General features: G+C 32.5%; 2 protein-coding genes across 4 annotated transcripts; both read right to left on the bottom strand.

The window, feature by feature from the left end:
- Positions 1–4,936: 4,936 nt before the first annotated feature.
- LOC107909867 (plant UBX domain-containing protein 2) lies at positions 4,937–8,635 on the bottom strand. 3 transcript variants are annotated; one of them, XM_041088798.1, is made up of 4 exons: positions 8,429–8,635; positions 7,364–8,310; positions 6,221–6,499; positions 4,937–5,546 (listed from the first exon to the last, which is right to left on the bottom strand). In XM_041088798.1, exons 2-4 carry the CDS (start codon positions 8,276–8,278, stop codon positions 5,478–5,480), a joined length of 1,263 nt encoding a protein of 420 aa, XP_040944732.1. In that variant the 5' UTR covers positions 8,279–8,310; positions 8,429–8,635; the 3' UTR covers positions 4,937–5,477. The 3 variants fall into 3 exon arrangements, with proteins under 3 accessions (XP_040944732.1, XP_040944733.1, XP_016693045.2); XM_041088799.1 differs by having other exon boundaries at positions 4,937–5,431; XM_016837556.2 differs by having other exon boundaries at positions 4,937–5,349.
- Positions 8,636–16,837: 8,202 nt separating this feature from the next.
- Positions 16,838–17,623, bottom strand: LOC107909868 (uncharacterized). The gene has a single exon (XM_016837557.2). It carries the CDS (start codon positions 17,378–17,380, stop codon positions 16,988–16,990), a length of 393 nt encoding a protein of 130 aa, XP_016693046.2. The 5' UTR covers positions 17,381–17,623; the 3' UTR covers positions 16,838–16,987.
- Between the last annotated feature and the right edge of the window lie 4,158 nt (positions 17,624–21,781).

Here is a 21,781-nt window from a genome sequence, read left to right as displayed (position 1 = left end):
AAAAACAAATTAAAATTATACATATTGTCCCTCACACGAGCCCTCGAGGCCCAAATTAGGCATTAGAAACAAATCGGGACTATATTAGAAACTCAAAAAAATTTTCAAAAAATATCAAATTTTTTCTCAAATGTGCAAGAGACACACGCCCGTGTGGCTAGGCCCTGTGTCTCACACGGTCAAGAGACACGCCCTTGTTAGGTTGTGTGGGAATTTGAAATAGGGACACACGGTCGTGTCTCAACCCGTGTCCAAAATTATGAGCTCTCTAAGTTGGGTACACGGCCAAACCACACACCCGTGTACCAGGCCGTGTGAATATACTGACTTGTACTCTTTAAAAGACATAGGGGACACACGACCGTGTCATCTGTCCGTGTGTCACACACGACTAAAAGACACACCCGTGTCTTTGCCCATGTAGACGAAAATAGGCTACTTTGTAAGTCATTTTTCTCACCCAACAAGGCATGTACCTATTGTCATCATCATACATACAAACAAGTCATATTATGGCATCCAAAACAAGTAAAAATCAAGCCTTAAATATATAATATCTTAACATACAACCAATATTCCTTTGGGCACCTTAGATGACAAATTATAACATGTGTGTTCATGTATTCAATATATTCATATGTACAACTAACGTATATGCATAATTGTACCCACGATTTACCAAGCTAATTTGCATGATTTCAAACCAAGCCACTTACTTACCAAAATATACCATCCCGGTGCCAAAATGTATTTTAAATAATATTTAATTATATTTATACCTTATATATTAAGGTACCGATTCCTCATCAATTCATCACATCCCAAAACACATGTATATAAATGCACTTTTAGCTAACATTTTATCTTTTATCATACAATCATAAACCAAATAACACATCAATCATATAAGGAAAATATGCACCAAACTAAAATGTGCCTAAACACAAGCAAATAAGTGATTAATTTTAACAAAACACATATAGGCCAACATTAAACAAAATACCTATACATGTCATTATAACCAAAATCAAAACATCCGAAAGTACCGATAGAACCGATGGATAGTGTGATATATCTCCGACAAGCTTCCAACCCTATCGAGCTTCTAATAATCTGGAAAGTAAAGGGAAACAACTACGTAGGCAATGAATGCTTAGTAAGCTCGTATAAAATTTAATCATATCAAATCATGTCAAATATGAAATTTATACATATCAAGAATAATCCAATATTGACACCGCAATACTCGTGAACTTATAGTCAATAACTCACAAGGTGAACAAATCCTCAGCATCAGTTATACATATTATTCCTAGAATAGTAGGATTTTAAACAACTTTAACTCTTCCAAATTTCATTATTTTCATTTGCATTTCTTTACTTTCCACACTCATTTCATATGCATAACACACCAGTCATAAACATATCATTCAACCATAACACAAGCTAGTGCATTTAAACATAGCATTTTCTGAATTAATCACATGATAAGTCATTTCATAAGAAATTGAAGAACTTAAACCTTACCACTCTTTCATGAGCAATAGCATATTTTCTCTTGAGTTCTTACCATTTCAGTGCATCATATAAAAAACATATTACCATTCAACCAATAGCTTGACACTTGCCTAAGCATCAACAACAACACTGGTTAGCATACTTGCACATATTTCATATAAATTCAACATTGATAAATTTATTTTCTCGACATGTCACACTTGAGTTTATTATTAGTCTCAACTTACCTAATTTCCTTGTATCGTCATATCAAAAAATATTCATATATGAACATGTCATGATACATATCATTCTCTTACTGTTCCTTCATAAACATATATCATTCATTTCATTATATCAATATATCATATACAATCATTTCCATGTATTTCGTATAAATATCAAAAAACATGTATGAGCTCAATAATAATCAAATCTACATATACATATACTTTCCACATTACGTGTCCATATAACATGTACAAATCATATCCATATATTTCAAATTTATTTTCGTAATAATTCGTCTCGAATTTAGATTATCTCATACCAGAACTTTGCTTGTTGAATCATTCATTATTCAATGGATACATGGATAGTACATACGAAGTGTACAATTCTGTAAATCGTCAATTCATATACAGGTGTGCCCATACGAGCATATAATCGGGAAGCTCTTTCGAGCCATATAACGAGAAGCTCATGTGAGCCATGTAACGGGAAGCTCCGGAGAACCATTAATGGGAAGTTCAAGTGAGCCAATATCAGGACGCTCTGGAGAGCCATTAACGGGAAGCTCATAAGAGCCATTTATCGAGAAGCTTCGAAGAGCCAAATATCAAGAAGCTCCGAAGAGCAATAAACGAGAAGCTCAAAAGAGAGTCATTAATCGGGAAGCTCACAAGGACCATTTAACAGAAAGCTCATGAGAGCCAAATATCGTAACGCTCGTAAGAGTTGTGGTGTGTTCGCAACACATACAGGATCACAACCAATTGGGAACCCTGTATTCCATCGAATTTTATTTGTTTAAACGGGACTTAATACTTGTCGGACATTATCGGATATGTGATTGATTTTCATACATGACAATTACACAATTCACATACATAACATTCAATTCAAACATATAAATATACAAATTTAGTTACATGAACTTACCTGGATAAATTATAGCAATACTAAAGTTCAGGAGCATTTTGATAATTTTTTATTTTTCTTAATTTTTCACCCGATCTCGACCTGCAGCAAAAATATGAAAACCAACTTAAAGCTCTCCCTCCATGTCGGTTTAAGCAGAAGGTAGAAGATGGATTGTATAGAAACATTAAAATTCAATTTGTTTGTTTTAATTTCAAACAATTTACCATTTTGCCATTAAATCCTTTTATTTTATTATTTTCCATGCTTATGCCACCTCATCATTCTAGTTTAGTCATATTTGCTTCTCAAGTCCTTCATATTTTATTAACCAAGCCATTTAATCTCTTAAATATTATAATTAGTAAGTTTTATATTTTTTAACAAAATTTTAATACCACCTTATTGACACTCCGTAAATATTTATAAAAATATTTACGGTTCTATAGAAATGAGGTCCCGATACCTTATTTTCCAAAATCACCTGAACTAGAGTTTTATCACTCGAATCTAATAATTCATTATAAGACATAAATTATTAATTCAAAAATATTTTTAAAACTATATTTGACTCGTAAATATTAAATAATAAAATTTATGAGCTTACTCATCGGATTTGATGGTCCCGAACCACTATTTCTGACGTACACCACTAAAAAACGGGTTGTTACAGGTTTGGACTTAGTATAATACATTCGAGCATTAGGTTTATAAATTTAAGGGTTAAATAACTATTTGGGGTCTAAACTTGGTAACTTTTTTCATATTATGGTTTGACCGTTTTCTTGGTTCAAATTAAGTCCTAAACTTTACAATTGTTCTTATATTGAGGCTTAAACTTGACAATATTCCCACATTGGAGCCTGAACATTTTTTTGTCCGCGTTAGGCCTTGAAGTTTGCAATTGTTTCCACAATGAGGCTTAAACTTTAAGGTTTTTAAGGGCTAACTTTAATAAAAAGAAAATTCAAGCCATAATGTGAGAACAGTTGCTGAGTCTGGACCTAAATGAGACAAAAAAGAAGTTCAAATCTCAATGTGAAGAGTTGCCAAGTTCACAATCCAAAATGTGATTTAACCCTAAATTTAATAAGAAAAATAACAAATTATTCGATTGTCAATATAATATAATAATGAACAATAAAAGATATTTTCATTAATTTATATGATTTCATAAGATAATAAATTTTACCTACAATAAGTAGGGGTGTTCATCCGGTTAACCAACCCGAAATAACATTAACCGAATTAACCGACCTTTTAAAATTTTTAACCATTAACCGAACCGAAATTTTTTCAAAAAACTTAACCGAACCGAAATTTTTTCGGTTAATTCGGTCGGTTAACCGAATTAACCGAAAATTATATGTTTTTTTATTTTTGGTTAAAAATTACCCGAATTAATCGAATTAACCAAATTAACCGAATTGAATCACTACATAATTAAATTATTTTTAGACTTTTAGACTTTAGTTTCAGTTTTAGTTTTAGAATTTTGTTTTTATTTATTAAATTATTTGTAATTTTTATTATTGGGTTGGGTTGGGTAATTGGGTTGGGTTGAATACTTGGGTTTAAATTGAGTTTAAGTGAATAGTGGACCTATTTATATATTATAATTTTATTTATTAATTTTTTTCGGTTAAACCGAAAAAATTCGATTAACCGACCGATTTCAAACTGAATTAACCGTTAACTAAAAAATTAAAAAATAATTAATCGACCTCCGACCGAAAAAATTCAGTTAACCGACCGATTAACCGAATTCAGTCGGTTAACCGAATTTTTTCGATTTTACCCGAATTTTGCACACCCCTAACAATAAGCACTTTAATTAATATATATAAAATAATTTATTTTTTATATATAATTTATGCTTTTTAATAAGGTGAATTTGAGTTATTTCGTCATTGTATGAAAGAAAATGAATTATTATATTTAAAATTAAAATATTTATAATTTATAAATTTCAAACTTATTTGAATTTGTCAGAGCACACCCAGCTCGATCCGAGTCCGAATTTGAAAAAAAATCCGACCTCAAAAATCTGAAAGAACCCAAGCTCGAGAAAGCCTGAGCCCAAACTAATTCGAACTTGAAAATTTTAGGTATTAAATTCAAACACAATAAAATAAAATTAGAATATTATATTTTAAGTATGAGAGCTTAAATTCAATCACAAGCAACCTCATTTCCACCTTCAATATTACCCTCAATATTTTAACTATATAACGGAGAACCAATATTATATATTAGAATAAATAATATTTTAAATTCATATATTTACAAAGGCTTAGAATATTGGAAATGAATTTATTATTAAAAAACAACCAATCAACAATATTTTGATGATTTAGAAAGGGGAGAAAATTCAGGCTATGTCACACTAAGAATCCACACAGCTTTAAAAATCGAAGCATATAATAATTGGTTGGGTATATTTCCCCAACAAATAGAGATGAAGGGTTTTAGTCAATTAGTTACAAGGGGCTCACTGATTTCCAGGAGTTCATTAGAAAGGCCAGTGAAGACGACAGAATCAGTTTCAACAGGCTTGAACCTAATAAGTGCTGAGGGAACCAAATCTTCTTCCTCCAGCGTCCTGCCTTTCTCCCCTGCTGCAGGAAATGATGGGATCACTCGTAGTTTAACAATTACCGGATCTAACAGCTCGAACTCCAAGCACGGTTCTTTCAGTGCTGAGCTCACAAACTGAACATCACAAACAGCACAAATCATTTCACCTTGGAATGGGATGAAGCCAGCATTTATGAAAATCCATCTTGCTCCCTCCCTACTGACGGGTCTTCACATTTAGTTTTGACTAAATTCATTGTAAGCTAATCTACTTTGTTATTATTCTCATGCTCCCATGTATAATATTTCTTTTTCTTTCTTAGCTTCATTTCCTAACATAAACAATCTTTTTTGAGTTTTCTATCTTGGGATATAATGAACTTAATTCTCTAAACAAGCTAATATATGTTTAAGCTTAAGAGTAAAGAGGTTTATGCAAAGATCAGGAATTATCACATGCATAAAAGATTAAAAAAAAATGAAAAAGCGCATATACACATGTATAAGATTCCAAGGAAAATCACAACCACTGAAATAAGTGAGGGATGAGACCAAAAACCACAATCTCCAAAGCAATGGTAACCATGTTAAGTATTGCAGGAGGACATCAAGGTTAGCATTCAATGACAACACTGACCATTCATCATTTTAGGATCCGGGATATGAGCTAAAAACCTCGCAACACTTTTGCTAAATGCAAACCAAAATGGACATCATATGGATAAGACATAGGATACATGTGAAATATTCCAATGTTGTAACCAAAGTGCAACTAACCTTCTCTGTTAAATACTAACAAAAGTATCCTGTTAAAAAGATGATGTCAGTGTGAAATTAAGACTTATGATCGTTAACCATAGCTGACCTCCAATATACCCGTAGATAAAGATATCAAATATAAAACAAGGCTTCAAAAATTGTTTAAATATATAAAAGGAATGAATTTTTAACTATATTAGCGTAACAGATAGGGAATAACACAAACAGCTAGACAAAGTGGACTAACCTCGTAGAGAGCACTAGTTGGTTCCCAAGGAGCGAATTCACCTTGAAGCACCACTCCATCAGGAAACTGGATGCAAATAATTGTTCTTCTATACTTTCTCCTGGCTGCTTTTGCTTGCTTTTCCTTGTAAGACTTGGGGATTAAAAGCTGGGAGTCTGCAATCTTTTTCTTTCTCATCTCCGCTTCTCTCTTCAACTCTTCACTTGATAGGTTATAGAAAGAATCCGGTAGCTCAATTTTTGCTGCTACACTCTCAGGTACAGAGAAGAACACCCGGATCTACAACAACATTCATGTTCTGAGTTAGGATATTCTACAAGACTTAATAAAATGTAAATGAATGAATTTTATGTATTAAGAAGAATGAGAGATAGGTGATAAAGAACATCTAATATCATGATTAATCACATATTTTACTCACGCAACAGTATAAAAATTGTGCATGATCACTAAATATCAACGTTCTACCAGATAAAAGGAGAAAGAATTAGTGCACAATTGCAAAAATGGAAGGATCGAACAGAAAGCAAGTTGAACTTTTCCATAAACAAAAAGCATCTTTCACTCTTTTTAGTAATATTTTAGAAATGTAGCAGGACAGGGATCTCATACATATAGAACAGCAGTGTGATTTACGGAAAACATTTCTAGAAACTTTATCAAACAAGTTACCATCAGGATAGCTATTTTTATCATTTCAACAGAAGGCCTCCTGCAGAAGGGCCACACTGACCGATTATTTAACCATATTCATTTCAAAAACCCAATATTACCAGTCTGTATGAACACAATACAGTGATCCACTAGGTCAATTATAAATAAACTGAAATCTTGCATCTAATCATATATACACGTGCACCGTATAAACTAAAATCTTATTTATTAGACCCTAAAGCCATAGTATCATCCTAGATCAGCTGGTGTTGTTTTTACTCCTGGCAATGGACATGATAATAATCCACTAGGACAACAATTATTATTTTGTACACACATATAACCTTATATATAGCAGCAGTCAGTTGCACCACTTAAAGTGTCAGTTACAGATCATAAGTTTATCCTAGTTAAGATTTAAAACAAGATACCAAAATGAACAGGTGGATTTGATGAAATAGTAGAAACATCAGCGAACAGTTCATTTACCTTTCTGTCTATCTTCTTTGACTCAACAGTTTCCTCTTTCTCAGGTGAAGCTGTAGGGGAAATATTTTCACTCTTCTTAAATTTTTCCATGTTTCCTGGTTCCAACAACATTATTGCCTTACTGATCACACTAATCTGCTCCTCTTTAGGAACATCCATGACTGCCCACATTTCCCCTCCTTCCTCCTTCAATTCAAATCCAACAAATTCCAACAGCTCAACCCCTCCTGCTACCTCACCAATTGCCTCCCTTATCTTCGGATTACTCATTCGAAGCTTCCTAAACTTTTCATTCCCAGGTTCCTTAACTATATTCCTCAACAACTTGAGAACTACCTCAATCGAGCCTTCTGCTGGTTTCCCTGAAAGGAATGAACTAACACGAACCTCTACTTCACCTCTTGACTCTTCCAAAGCAGTCTCATTGGATCCTGATTCATCATCCGTTCCTTTTCTATCCAATGAATTGGTATTGTTGACACAAGTTTCAACATGTATAGACACCTCCTCCTCAGACCTATAAGAAGCGCCACAAATCGGACACTCGAATACATTTAAAGTGAAACCATTTTTGGATACCTTGCTAGAAGTGATGAATGAGTCGTAGGGATCAAACCCACTTCCCATTTTGTGATTTGGTTCAGGATTAGAGTTGGAACTGGGCTTGTTTTGATCAGAAACCGGTGGTTTAGAAGGCAAAACGGGCTTAGAATTGGATGAGGAGGAAGAAGGGGCAGGGTTGGGAATAGGAGAGGGACGAGTAAGGATGGGGTTAACAGGTCCAGAAGAAGAAGAGGAACCCAAGACTCGACCTTGGCCCTTGAATTTACCAGAAGAAGAAGAAGAAGAAGAAGAAGAGAACTGGGTGTTGACTTTCTTCATGAAGCCCTTCAATTTATCTTTCATCTCACTCATGATTGCTTTCTGGGTACTATTCTCGCTCCAAACTGAATTAACGATAATAGTGATATAAGATCAGGAATCAAGAATGAAGGTTGACATAAAAAACATAGCAGAAAATAGAAAAAGGGGGGAGAGATATATAGAAGAAAGGAGAATGTTTACCTGGGAAGAAGAAAATTGGAATTAGAGAGATCTTAATGGCTAAGATAGATGGATGTTAATGGCGGTCGTAGAGGAATACTAGTCCGTCTCTTCTCACGCTATTCAACCGCGTATTAAGTCTGTGCTTAATTTAATACGAAGAGTTACATCGGACGGAACCAGGGTAGAGGTGTTTAGGTATTGGCTTGGCTCAAACAAAATATGTTGTCTTTAAGGGGGGAAATATGCAATACCAATTTTACAAACACATTCTTCTTTTCTTTTTACTCCAGGAATACTTACTTAAACCGGTTAAATTCAAAATTAATTAAATCAATTTTTTTTATATTTTTTAAGGGTAAATTATACCAACAGTAACTCAATTTTGGGTAACTGACAAAACAGTCACATTGATTTCATTTCAGTCACTCAACTTTGTAAAAGTGACAAAAATGTCTTTTTTTTTTGTTTTCCATCACAGACATCACGGCAAAGTGACATGACACATGATGGCATGCTTGGTGTCAAAAAATCCTCCAGCTGGCCAGTTACCACCAATTTAACAGCCCTATAAATATCAATTTAGGGTTTAAGAAGAGAAAAAGAAGAAAAGAAGGAGAAGAAAAAATGGAGATGCCTCCGGTTTTCAAATCAATCCTGTTGACACCATTTTTTTGACAAAAACGGGGTCGACTTTGGGTTTTTGAAGACTAAAACGAAAATGGGAGTCGCCACCAATCCTTTTTGATAAGGTGTGATCGGATCACCTTAAAAAGTGGTTGTTTTTAATAAACGATTTAATTTTATTAAAACAACAATTTTGGTCCACGAAATTCAAAAAAATGGGTTCGGGAGTCGGTTACGTATGAGGAAGGATTACCACCCTCGTAACGCATAAAATTGGTACCTAGTTGATTAGTTAGTGTCTTAGTGTCGAGAATTGAAAACTTTGAAAAGATTCAAAATACAATCCTTATATTGAAAAACTTGCATAAATCAAACTACTCATTAAGATTCTCTCATTTCAGAAACAGAAAATGTCACACCCAATGACTTAGGGCACGATATTTTACCTCTTCAGAAATGAGCTTCTTTAAAAAAATGTTCGCATGATAAAATTTAAAAGGGTATTCAATTGTTTAAGTCATGTGAAAAAATTGCAACCTAATACATTAGGGCACAATTTCTCAAAATACTAAACATCGAATATTGCCTTTATTTATTATTCTCTATTTTAGAAAATTCTCGTCTCGAGAAAACAACGCGTTATATCCAATATATTAAGACACAACATGTCGAATTCTTGATAGTGAGTTTTTTATATTTTATATATAAAAAATTTTGATCATTTAGATTCAACGAAGGAAATCGGAACCCAATACGTTAGAGCTCGATTTTCTCGAAGATTCTAAATATCAAGTATTATTTTTATTTTGAAATTTTTGTTTTGGACGAATCCGAGTAAAAATAAATGTAAAATAATAATGATGATGACAATGCAAATAAAATGATACAAGCAAAACAATAAATAATAAAAACAGTCATACGGGCAAAATAACAAATAATTAGAAACTAAACCAAGAAAACAAACAATAATAAACATGTAAATAAATAAACAAAATTAACGAAATGATACAAATATAAGAGATATATATAAGCATAAATATGTATAAAATGATGAAAATGTGAAAAACATATGTATGTGCATGTATTCATGAAAATAAAAAATATATAAAAAATTATACAATATAAAAATATACGTAAGTATGCATCAAAGTTTAAAAGATATATAAACAAGTAAATGATTAAAATTTATATATGTTTAGATTAAATTAAAAATATGGGTGTAAATATATATACAAATTAGAGAGTACAAAAAATATATAAGTACGTACATATAAATATATACTTACAAGAATTTAGCGAATATGTATATAGGTATAAATATATGCATATAAACTATAAAAAATGAGTATATATGTATACATATATATATACGTATTAAAGTTATAAAACATATAAAAATGTAAAGGTAAATATTTATATACATGTATATAAATTTGAAAAATTATATGTGTACGCATGTAAAAAAATGTATGTATATAAATTATATGAAAATATAAAAAACATATAGGCATATTTATGTGTTTGCGGGAATAAAAATATGTATATAGATATATAGATATAAGTTATAAAGTATAAAAATGTAAAAATACAAGTATATGCAGATATATATACATGATAAATTTGAACTTTTAAAGGTATAAATGAGCAAATAGCAGCAATAATAATTAATAATAACAATATAATATCAAGTTTATTAATTAAGGAGAAAATAAACAAAATACAGAAGGACTAAATTAAAATTTAAAACAGATTTCGGGGCTTAAATAGGTAAATAAATAACAGAAGGGCCCGGGACTGAAATGAAGCGCGCTGGAAGGACAAGGGACCGATCGAGCAATTTCCTCCTCTCCTCCGAAACGCACAGTTTCATTAAGGGCCAAATAGAGAGAGACATAAAATTTTGTGGCAAAATTGAAAAGATCAAAAAAGGATAAGACCTGATTACAAAAAGCCTCAAAAGCGGCAGGACTAGAGGCATAAATAACCCCTTTTATCCAGAAACACGCAGATCCTAGGCTTACCGACCGGGTCGGGTACGGGAAATGCCAAAACGGCACCATTTTGGCCACTGATGCCAATGCTCAAAACGGTGCCGTATAATGCCCCATATAAAAACAAAAAACAGAAAACAAAGCATTCATCTTTCATTTTAAAGAAAAAAACAGAGAGTCAGGTTCTCTCTCAAAAAAAAAGGGCCATTTCTCTGGCCATTGAGGTCTCTCCGGCTTCCGATGCACCGTCGTCGTAGCCACAGGCTGACGGTGAAAGAAACGGGCTCTTCGGCCCTTGTTTCTCAGCGCACAAAGACCTGGCCTTCAAACCGAGAGACCGAGGGCTTTAGACCCTTTCTAAGGCCTGATTCCGACGACGGCAAAGGGTCTTCCGTCGACGGGGCCACAGGCGATCAGGTACTTTCTTTTCCCCTTTTTTAATCTATTTATTTTATATACGTAAAAATAAATAAATAAATAAATAAGAAATGGATCCAACGAAAACAAACGAACCAAAGATCACCTTTTAACTTGTTCTTTTTTGTTATTTCAAATGTTCATGTGTTCAGAGCTAAAAAAGGTTACATTTTGCTTCGGCTTTTATAGCCGGTTGTGTCATTATTTTCTATTGCTGTGGTTGTCCCTTCTTTCTTCTTTGCAGGCGTTTGGTGACGGGCTACAAAGGTAGAGGGTATGGGCGGATGGGACGTGACGAATGGCGGTGGCAGAAGACAGAGAGCTACGGCGCTAGGGTTTCAGAAAAGCTGAAACCCTAGTTTGACTTCTGTTGGGCCAGGGTAATTTTGGGCTGAATTGGGTTTGGGTAGTTGGGCTTATTTTATTGGGCTTTGGGTTTCTGATTTGGGCTGGTAATTTATGGTTTTGGGCCTCGGGAAAATTTGGGCTTGTACAAATCCCATATTGCAACCCTGCAAGTGATCCTTCCAAACTTCAAAGGTAACGATCTAGGGCCAAAGCTTTAACCTAATTGCTTCATATTCTTTTGCAGTTACTCAGGCATGGCTGTTGCAGTTTCAAACTAGAATGTTGTTGATTTGGGGGGTCACAGTAACACAAAGGGAAGGCAATTTACCCACGCTTCTCCTCACTCCTGATTATGATAGGTAATGTTCAAATCTTCAAATTTTGAAGAAATGACCCCCATTTTGCAAGATTTTCTTTTCTGGATTTTTTTTCAGATTTATTCAACTCCCTTGGTTCAATTGATGGGCTAATTTTTTTTCTAATTCATTGATTTGGGTTCGAAAGAAAATTTATTTGTCTTTGTTTTTGGGTGTTATAGTGAAGCTGAGATTTATCTATTTGGTGGTTGCATTACATCTTGAAAAAACATGGTGTTTTAACGATGGAAAGTTACAGAGAAAGAGAGCCAATAAGAAGAAGAAGAAGAAGAAGAAGAAGAAAAAGAGCAAAGACATGGAGTTTAAATGGCAAAGAATCAGACCCCGCCAAATTGGGCAAATAGGATTTTTTTTTACAGTCTCTTTTTCTTCTTCTTCTTCCCCTCCTTTGTTATTAAGGGTTTTTTTTTTCAATTTCTTCTTAAGTTGGGTGAATTTCCACTGTGGACATCTAACGTGACAAATTAACTGGTCACATCAGCAGTTAACTTGCCACATCAACTATCCCGTTAAGGCATTAACGAAAATTGTTAATCAGTGATTGTTTTGTCACTTTTTTTATAACGTTAGTAATTGTTTTGTTATTTTTCAAAAGTTGAGTAAATAAAATGAAACCTAAACGACTATTTTGTTAACTACCCTAAAGTTGAATGACTGCTAGTATAATTTATAATTTTAATAATTTGTAATTAAATCGACTCCAATTTAAAGAATATTGCCCATTTAGACTTAAATGATTTTGAAACCCTAAGACAACAAAAATGATTGTCCCACTTAACTTTTGCAATTAAAAACATTCTGCAAAACCATTTAATTATCTTTTTTTTTTAATTTAATAAAATCTCATCTACATTCTTACTTCGCTAAATACTAAAACTTTAAATTATTTTGCTTTTGAAGTAAGAATTTATAAATATATATATTTATAAACCTATACGTTTGTATATATTTATATATATTATAGGCTTAAATATTTTTTATAAATTTACATTTTATATATTTAATAATAACTTAAAAACTGAGATTTTATCAAAAAAATTTTAAAAAATATAAAATTATCAAAAATTAAGATTTGGATATATTGTTATCTCGATAGAGATGTTTATCGAGCAACCATTTGTTGGCTAGCAGTGCAACATTATTTTTTTAATTTAATAAGACATTGTGTAGATTCCTACTTTGGTAAAAACTAGGATCCATAAAATAAATTGCTGTTAGGAATTTGATAACCGCAAATGCCTACAACAATATTTAAGATTAATTTTAACATTATTGAAAAGAAATATTTTTAAAAAATATGGGTAAACTATAAAAATAGTCACTTTTGTTTGCCTCAGGTTAAATTTTAGTTATTTATGTTTGAAATGTTACATTTTAGTCACTTATGTTATTATTTTGTTACGAAGTGATCACTCTTCTGTTAAGTTCCATTATCTCCCTAACGGTAATCCTACGTGGCAGTCCAACTAGATTTTAAGTGCCAACTTGGATTTCCTAATGGGATGAGAATAGATTTTTAATTAAATAAATTTAATTAATTAAAAATTTCAAATCCTAAATCTTAGTTAAAAAACTGTTCATCTTCCCCTTTTTTTAGTTTTCTTTTTCAGTTGACTAAGAAAACTATTATCATCAGAATTTTTCATTCGCCTACAAAAACAAAAGAAGATTCAATGGAGGGTCCAAGTATGTCTTCTTCACTGACAAATTTATGTTCTAAGACTTAAAATCAAGTGGTTGTCAACAAATTTATGTAATAAGATGAACTACAATGACTACATCATGTGAAAAAATGATGTTCCAGTTAACATCCTAGAATGAAAAGCCAAAACAGTTTGTTTTAATGGCTGAACCAGCTTTTATTCAACTTGGGGCTTTTTCCATTTTTATTTGACATGGGATTGTTTATTCAGAGAAAACCCAAAATTCCTATGTTTGTTAATTTCCTATTTGATCTGGTTTCAGGTAAAAAAAGACAGAAATGGCAAACCAGCTTGGAGTTCTTAATGCGTTGGATGCAGCAAAGACACAATGGTACCATTTCACTACAATTGTGATTGCTGGAATAGGTTTCTTCACTGATGCTTATGACATTTTTTAGTATCTCTCTTATCACAAAATTGCTCGGTCGTATTTACTACTTCGATGCACTTTTTGAAAAGCCTGGAACTTTGCATCCTCATATTGTAGCTGCTATTAATGGTGTGGCCTTTTACCGAACTTTAGCTGGACAGCTTTTCTTTAGTTGGCTTGGTGATAAATTAGGCCGAAAACGAGTTTATGGACTCACCTTGATGCTTATGGTGATCTTTTCCATTGCCTCTGGACTTCCCTTCAGAAAGCCTTCAGATAGTGTAATGGCAACCCTTTGCTTCTTCAAGTTTTGACTTGGTTTTCACATGCTACAGTCATTGCAGTTCATCTTATTATATAAATTTATCGACAACCACTTGATTTTAAGTCTTAGAACATTAATTTGTCGGTGAAGAAGACATACCTGAACCCTCCATTGAATCCTCTTTTATTTTTATAGGTGAATAAAAAATTCTGATGATAATAGCTTTCTTAGTCAACTGAAAAAGAAAACTAAAAAAAAAGTAGATGAATGGTTTTTTAACTAAAATTTAGGGTTTAAAAATTTTAATTAAATAAATTTATTTAATTAAAAATCTATTCTCATTCCATTAGAAAATCCAAGTTGGCACTTAAAATTTAGTTGGACTGCCACGTAGAATTACCGTTAGGGAGATAACGGAACTTAAACGGAAGAGTGATCACTTCGTAACAAAATAATAACATAAGTGACTAAAACGTAACATTTCAAACATAAGTGACTAAAATGTAACCTGAAGCAAACAAAATTGACTATTTTTGTAGTTTACCCAAAAAATATTTATGTTATATATTACTTTTTGAGTTAAAGCTAAAATCATTTAAAGAGTTTAGGTCGGTTCCAGCTCGGCCTTGGTAAGAAGAATTCATTCATGAGAAGAAAATGAAATCACAGACATGATCATCAAGTCAGTATGTAATAGAAAAATGAGTTTAAGCTTGATGGAGGACCCCATCACGATGTTTTACTCTTAATGTTTGATTTTTGAGTTGGTAATTATTTTTCACCAAAAAAATAAAAAATAAAAACATAAGATGAATAGCTCTTTAAAAGGACAGCCTCCTTCAAGTTAATAGGCACAGGGCAAAAGATCAATCCCTTAATAAAAAAAAGGACCCATTCTAATAAAAAAAAGGACCCATGAGAATGGATCCTTTCTCCCTCCTAACAACTAGTTTTTGTAAAGGATACATCCCTCTTACAATTATATATTCTAAACTTAAATACAATTTTCACCCAAAAAGCAAGAATGAAGAAAATTTCATTAACGATTTATTTGTTTTCATCTTTCTCTTGTATTGCATATTTTTGTAGGAGCTCAACTCTATATTTTAGTAGGCTTAAACCCTTATCTAAATAGAAGTGGAGAGGTCCTAGTTCAGCGTTGAGATTGTAATATGTCAATCCAATACTGTATTTTTAGATAGTCTCCTCTAATATTGATTTTTTGCTAATATGTAATACGTGATACATGCAATTTTTCCATTTCTATTCTACCCTAACGTGAAGATGCAAAGTGTTATGTTTGTCGAAGATCTAAAGGTGAAAGGCAAAAGCATATAAGATAAAAGGTTAACAATAATATAATATATATACATATATATATTTATCTTTGGCAATAGACCAAATATTGATTTCAAAAGAGAATGATGGCCAAGCAAATTTAACCTAATTTGAGAATGAAAAAAACAAAACTTACATTAAAAAACAATTTAAAAATAAGTGGAACTTGGCATGAAGAAACTCAAAAGGAAAAATAGTAAGTAGAATCCTATAAAAGAAATAGTAATGTTTTTAAGGAAAGAACTGAGTAAAACATTAAAATTATAGAATCGTTTACAAGGACACAAGCTGATTCAAAGATGAAAGATTTGATTTTTTATATCTAAAATACTTAAAAACTTATATTAAATTATTTGGATATCATTCAAACAAACAAATATTTAATATTAATCTAAAATCAGCCTCAAGTTTGTCCATTTGGTATGACATGCATTATAGAAGCAAGTTCCCTATGTTGGACATCCTCCAAATACCCTTTCCCTCTTTTACCACTTACCACCAACCACAATGGACAGATTTTAAGCCGCAATCTCCAACACCTCAGTTCACATAGTGATGCTCAATTTCTTTCAACTTACTAAACCCATGTTCGACCACCAAATTCCTAAACCTGCTACTTATTTTAATGGAACAAACTAGAAAGCACCAAAATGACAACATAAAGAATAAATTCCTTAGATCATCCTGACATGGATTTGATGCTTCTAATTACACATCAGGTTCTGAAAACAGTCTGATTGAACAGTAACAACCTATGAACTTCAGCCTCAATTAGTATACACAAATGGCAGGCACTGAACTCGATAATATGAATACTACACCCACTCCCAAATGATAATTAACTTGTTTTACTTAAAAATTGCAGCTACATATTACCAAAACCTCAATTGCAATTCAAAAAGTAGCCATCATCTATGTTGAATCAAAAACAAAATCATAAGAGAGCATAATTTTAACCAAAAGCCTAACAAATTACAACTTGAGAAAACAGAGATTAAACAATATGACCATGTAATTCTTGTAAGATAATAAAATCCTTCATAGTAGCCAAACACAACAGAGAGGGAATTCTAAATTTAAAACATCACAACAAAAAGTGTAGCCCAAACACAAGCGTTGTAAAAAAAAAAAGCACTTATCTCACTCAATCCCGATTTTTAAGCCTCTCAAGGCGCTGATTCAACTGCTCGACCTTAACAACAAGGCCAGTAACAGAGTAAAGAAGCCAATAGAAAAGGAGAGCGGCGGCTATGAGAAGCGCGTTGCGTTGGCTCTTCATAATGGATTTCTGGTGACGGAGATGCTCGGAAGGAGTACAAGAATCGCCCTCACAGCTAGGCCGTGTCTCGTATTTCCAGTAAATATCCATCAGAAGGAAGAGGCAAAACGGGACCACCGACAAGAAGGGTTTGAGGAGGCCACGAGTGACGGCGATCAAGCCCTTACGGAGACCGTCGAGGCCAGGTAGCGTGAGGAGGAGAACCATGATGGCTTCTGCACCCGCGGCGTAGCCAAGCACTACCCATTCTAGCGCCATTTTCAGTTTGGGGGGGATTAGATCTGATATGGAGGAAGCGGAGGTGGCTTTAGGGGTTGGGCGGTTTAGAATGTTCTTTGCTTTGCCTCGGGGGAGGTGGGCAGAAATGGAGAAAGGAGGGACAGGTGGAGTGTTGTGGCATTGTGTGTGAGGAGCAATAACACATGGCTGCTTAATAAGGATTTGGGGTTTTATAAGATTCGGATTATTAGGCCCAATTCAAGTTCAAAGGTTAAGGATTTGGGCCCTTTTAAAGACTTGCCAAGTGTACCATATTTAAAGGAAGAAATACTGGATTCAAGTCAATAACTTTTGGATTTATAGTTGACGTAAATGTGGGTGAACAAATACATATAATAAAAGGAAACACTAACACTGCTTTGGAGTCAAGCTCAAATCCTATGTTTTTAATCCAAGCAAAACGCTATTGATTCAACAAGCTGAGCATCCAAATGCCCTGTCAAGTGGCTCCTTCTGCCACAAAACCCGCATCTTGGCGAACGTGAAAGCTGCAAAAAATCATCAGCAAAAGCAATAAGATGATCATGATTGAAGTCTTTGTGTTGCCATACCCATAGAGAGGTGAGGAGTCAATTCCTAGCGCCACCGAATCTCCCATCAAAGCAACCTATTATAAAACCAGAGAGAGATTGATTGTCAACACAGACAGAAAGCTTGTCCCATATCGATCTTGCCTTAAAGCAATGCAATAGTACGTGCTCAATATCCTCCGGCAACCTGTACCGCTCACATGGATACCCTTCCAATCAAGCAACACATCGCACGTGATAAAACTTGTCAAACACCTCCAGCGAAAATCTTTCACCTTAGGAGGCAAGTCACAATTCCAAATGCTTTGCCAACACCCCGTAACAGACAGATTCGGAACAGCAGTAAGCTATTAACATCCACCCTATAGCCCGACTTCACACTCTACTCATCCCATTAGAAGGTTTGAAATACTAAGCGGAAGCTTTAAACTTCTGTCCACATCTGAAGGTGCAAAGATTCCTCTGATAACAACATCTCAAGCCGTTCCATCAAATTTGCAGGGGTGAGATATGCATGTAAAGAAGGACGACTAGCATGATAGAAGAAGATATGCATGTAAAGCAACAGGGTGAATAAAAGTTGTGATTTAATTCATACTTACGATTTTCCCAATTTCAATTAAATCTTTATATATATATAAACCAAAAATAAACATACTTTTACGTGGAGGACCTAATTTTTGACGTATAAATAGCTTAAAGTTTTGTCATGTATTATATCATTTAATTTTAGGGTAAACTAACAAAATAATCACTTTTGTTTACCTCATATTACATTTTATTCACTTATGTTTGAAATGTTACGTTTTAGTCCCTTACGTTAACGCATTGTGACATTTTAGTCACTGAGCCATTAATTGCCATTAATGGTGTAACGGTAAGCTAATGTAGCACGTTAAATCATCATTTCAAATAAAAATTTTAGGTCAAATTATACAATTGGTCCCCATATTCTTTCATTTTGAGCAAATTTAATTTTTTTTCTTTTATGTTCTTTTAACTTTCTTTTTTTTTCTTTATTTTTCATTCTCTTCTGCTTCTCCCTTTGTTTTCCTCCCTTCTCCATCTCTTTTAACTTAGTTTTTCTATGTTTTCCATTTGTTAAAACTAGTCCCTATACTTTTATTTTTTTGAACAATTTAATTTTTTCTTTTTATTTCTTTATTATCTTTTTCTTCTTCTCCTTTAGTTTTAACAAATAGAAAACATAGAAAAACTATATTAAAAGAGATGAAGAAGGGAGGAAAACAAAGGAAGAAGTTGAAGTGAATGAAAAAAAAAGGAAAGTTAAAAGAACATAAAAGAAAAAAATAAATTGCTCAAAACGAAAAGTGTGAGGACCAATTGTATAATTTAACATAAAATTTTTAGTTGAAATGATGATTTAACATGTCACGTCAGCTTACCGTTACACCGTTAATGGCAATTAATGGCTCAATGACTAAAATGTTACAACACATTAACATAAGTGACTAAAATGTAACTTGAGGTAAACAAAAGTGTCTATTTTGGTAGTTTACCCTTAATTTTATATGTTTTTTCTTTCAAGAAACAATTATACGGTTATATGAAAATTGTTTGATATATATTAATATCTTTTTGAATTAGCATCTATAGATTTATAACTTATCATTATTTACCAACAATCATTAACTTTTTTCCATAAAAACTCTTTTATCTTAGGGATAAATATCAATTTTATGTGCACACTTTAATTTAACTTTGATTTGGTGTAATTATACACATGAAACTTGAATTCTGGTTCATATCACATTTAAAAAAAATGAAAGATTAATATAATTGCTTGCGTATGCAATATATCAACATGAAATGGTGCTAATTCGATAATGTTGTTAGTGATTTGTAAAAATTTCATATATAAAATCGCATAAAACCAAAGTTCATATATGATGTTGCACATTGAATCAAAATTCATGTATAGTTTTGATATTTATCTTTATATATGAAAATTAGTGATGTGTGATGTATGTATAGTTTAATTTAGTTTGACATTTTAATTGATTTACCATTTAATTCACAAATGAAAATACGAAGACAATGGTGTGATTTCTTTATAAAGGTTAAAATACCGACTATGAATTTGTATATGCTATCACACAAATTTTCAAATTATTCTTTCAATTAATTTCAAAAAATCAATTGTATGATTTTTTTTATTTAAATTTCAACTATCAATTAGACATAACCAATTTAATCTATTTATATTAATATTTATACTATTGCCATATAAAATCATATTTACAAAATTCCTTTTAAAATATTTTCAAGACTTTCAAATACTCAAAATCTTGTTGCTCTTTATCATTTTTGAGATAACCTACAAGCATTTTCAGGCCTAAGATCGATCCCTGCTAAGGTAGGATTGGTCATCTAATAACTTTTTGTAGAAGGGCAAGACATTGATCCTCCGACTGATTCCCCTTTTGTAAATGGCTAGTTGTTTTTTATTATTCTCTTTGTGGAACAATACTTTAATGCTTTAAATGATTAGAAATCAATGAGAGAATGTAAATAAAAGTCTCCTAACATTAAAAAGAAGACAAGAAACAAAGTTAAAAATATCAAAGAGCAAATATTCAAAGATTTCATCTTTTATTCTTCTTATATTCAAATTTCATTTGTAATTACTCATTGGGTTGAGTTCTTAGCATTTGTGCAAGTGTTTAGTTTGATTCAAAAGTGTTTACTCTTGCAAACCAATACTTTTGAGGAAGCCATTTATTGTTTGCTATTTTATTTCCTTTATTTTTTAGATTACTTAATATTAGTGGGTAGAAAATTTTAAGGGCATTTTAGAGGTTATATCTTTCCCTTCAAAAGATACGATGTTTACAAAAGTTATACCTTGCCCTTTAAAGTATCGATTCAAATAGAGTGAATTTGAAAAAATTTTAGCAAAGAAAAGGCAATTGAGATTGAACCACTATAAATATTAGTCTCTATTGATTTATGATCTTCTTAGATTTTTATTTAAGATTTCTTGGTTCTATTAAGCTTTTAGTTGGTATCAAAGCTAGAACTTTAGTGATGGTTTTGCAACCAAGCGAAAAGATCCACAAGAAGCTCAAAATGAAAATAAAAAAAACAAGAAGTTACTTGCATGGAGGAAGTTTATCTCATGGCCTTTGAGTCAAATTCAATTATGTTAGGAGAAGGCCACTTATTAATGAGATCACGATTCTTCACTGGTATCAACTATCTTTTTAGAGGACTAAATGAAGCTATTCATCCAAACTAATGATATGAAGTGTGGAGAGTCATAAAAAATGGACCCTCAATCCCAAGAAAAGAGTATTAGACTCTATTGTGCCAAAAGAAGAAGATGAATAGGATGAAGTTGATACGAAGATAGCTTAGCTAAATGCAAAAGCTATGTATACTCTATTTGGTGCTACTAGACCAAATGAGTACAATAAAGTCTCTTTGTAACGATGCCAAAGAGATATTTTGCTCATGAAGGCACAAGTAGAGTTTAAGAGTTAAAGATAAGTCACATTGGATTATAAGCTGTTAAAGGTAAAGTTGGATAAAGGGATTAAAGACATGTCTAATAGATTCATTGACATTATCAATGTTCTTAAAGCTTATGGGAAAAATTATACCAACAAAGAATGAAAACGATGCTCAACAATCTTTCAAAATCTTGAAAGGCAAAAGTAATGGTTTTTGAAGAATCAAAAAATTTGGACAAGATCTCCCTTGATGAGCTAATTAGTTCTCTACTCATGAGATGAAGATTAATCACAAGCAAGAGGCCAAAGAAGCTCCAAAAACTATTGGTAAAGCCTTCAAATCAACAACTCAAAAGGAAGATGATGATGACTCTAAT

Source organism: Gossypium hirsutum, chromosome D02, assembly GCF_007990345.1.
Source record: "Gossypium hirsutum isolate 1008001.06 chromosome D02, Gossypium_hirsutum_v2.1, whole genome shotgun sequence".
Taxonomy (NCBI): Eukaryota; Viridiplantae; Streptophyta; class Magnoliopsida; order Malvales; family Malvaceae; genus Gossypium; species Gossypium hirsutum.
The sequence above is the reverse complement of the archived record's forward strand: the minus strand, read 5'-3'. Positions and strand labels throughout refer to the sequence as shown.

Excerpts from the sequence above, each read along its gene's own strand:
- LOC107909867 (XM_016837556.2), bottom strand. The coding sequence starts at position 8,278 with ATGAGTGAGATGAAAGATAAATTGAAGGGCTTCATGAAGAAAGTCAAC. Across the intron at positions 6,500-7,363 it reads CAAAGAAGATAGACAGAAAG|ATCCGGGTGTTCTTCTCTGT; the intron begins GTAAATGAACTG and ends ATGTTGTTGTAG. Across the intron at positions 5,350-6,220 it reads CAACTAGTGCTCTCTACGAG|TTTGTGAGCTCAGCACTGAA; the intron begins GTTAGTCCACTT and ends TGTGATGTTCAG.
- LOC107909868 (XM_016837557.2), bottom strand. The coding sequence starts at position 17,380 with ATGGCGCTAGAATGGGTAGTGCTTGGCTACGCCGCGGGTGCAGAAGCC.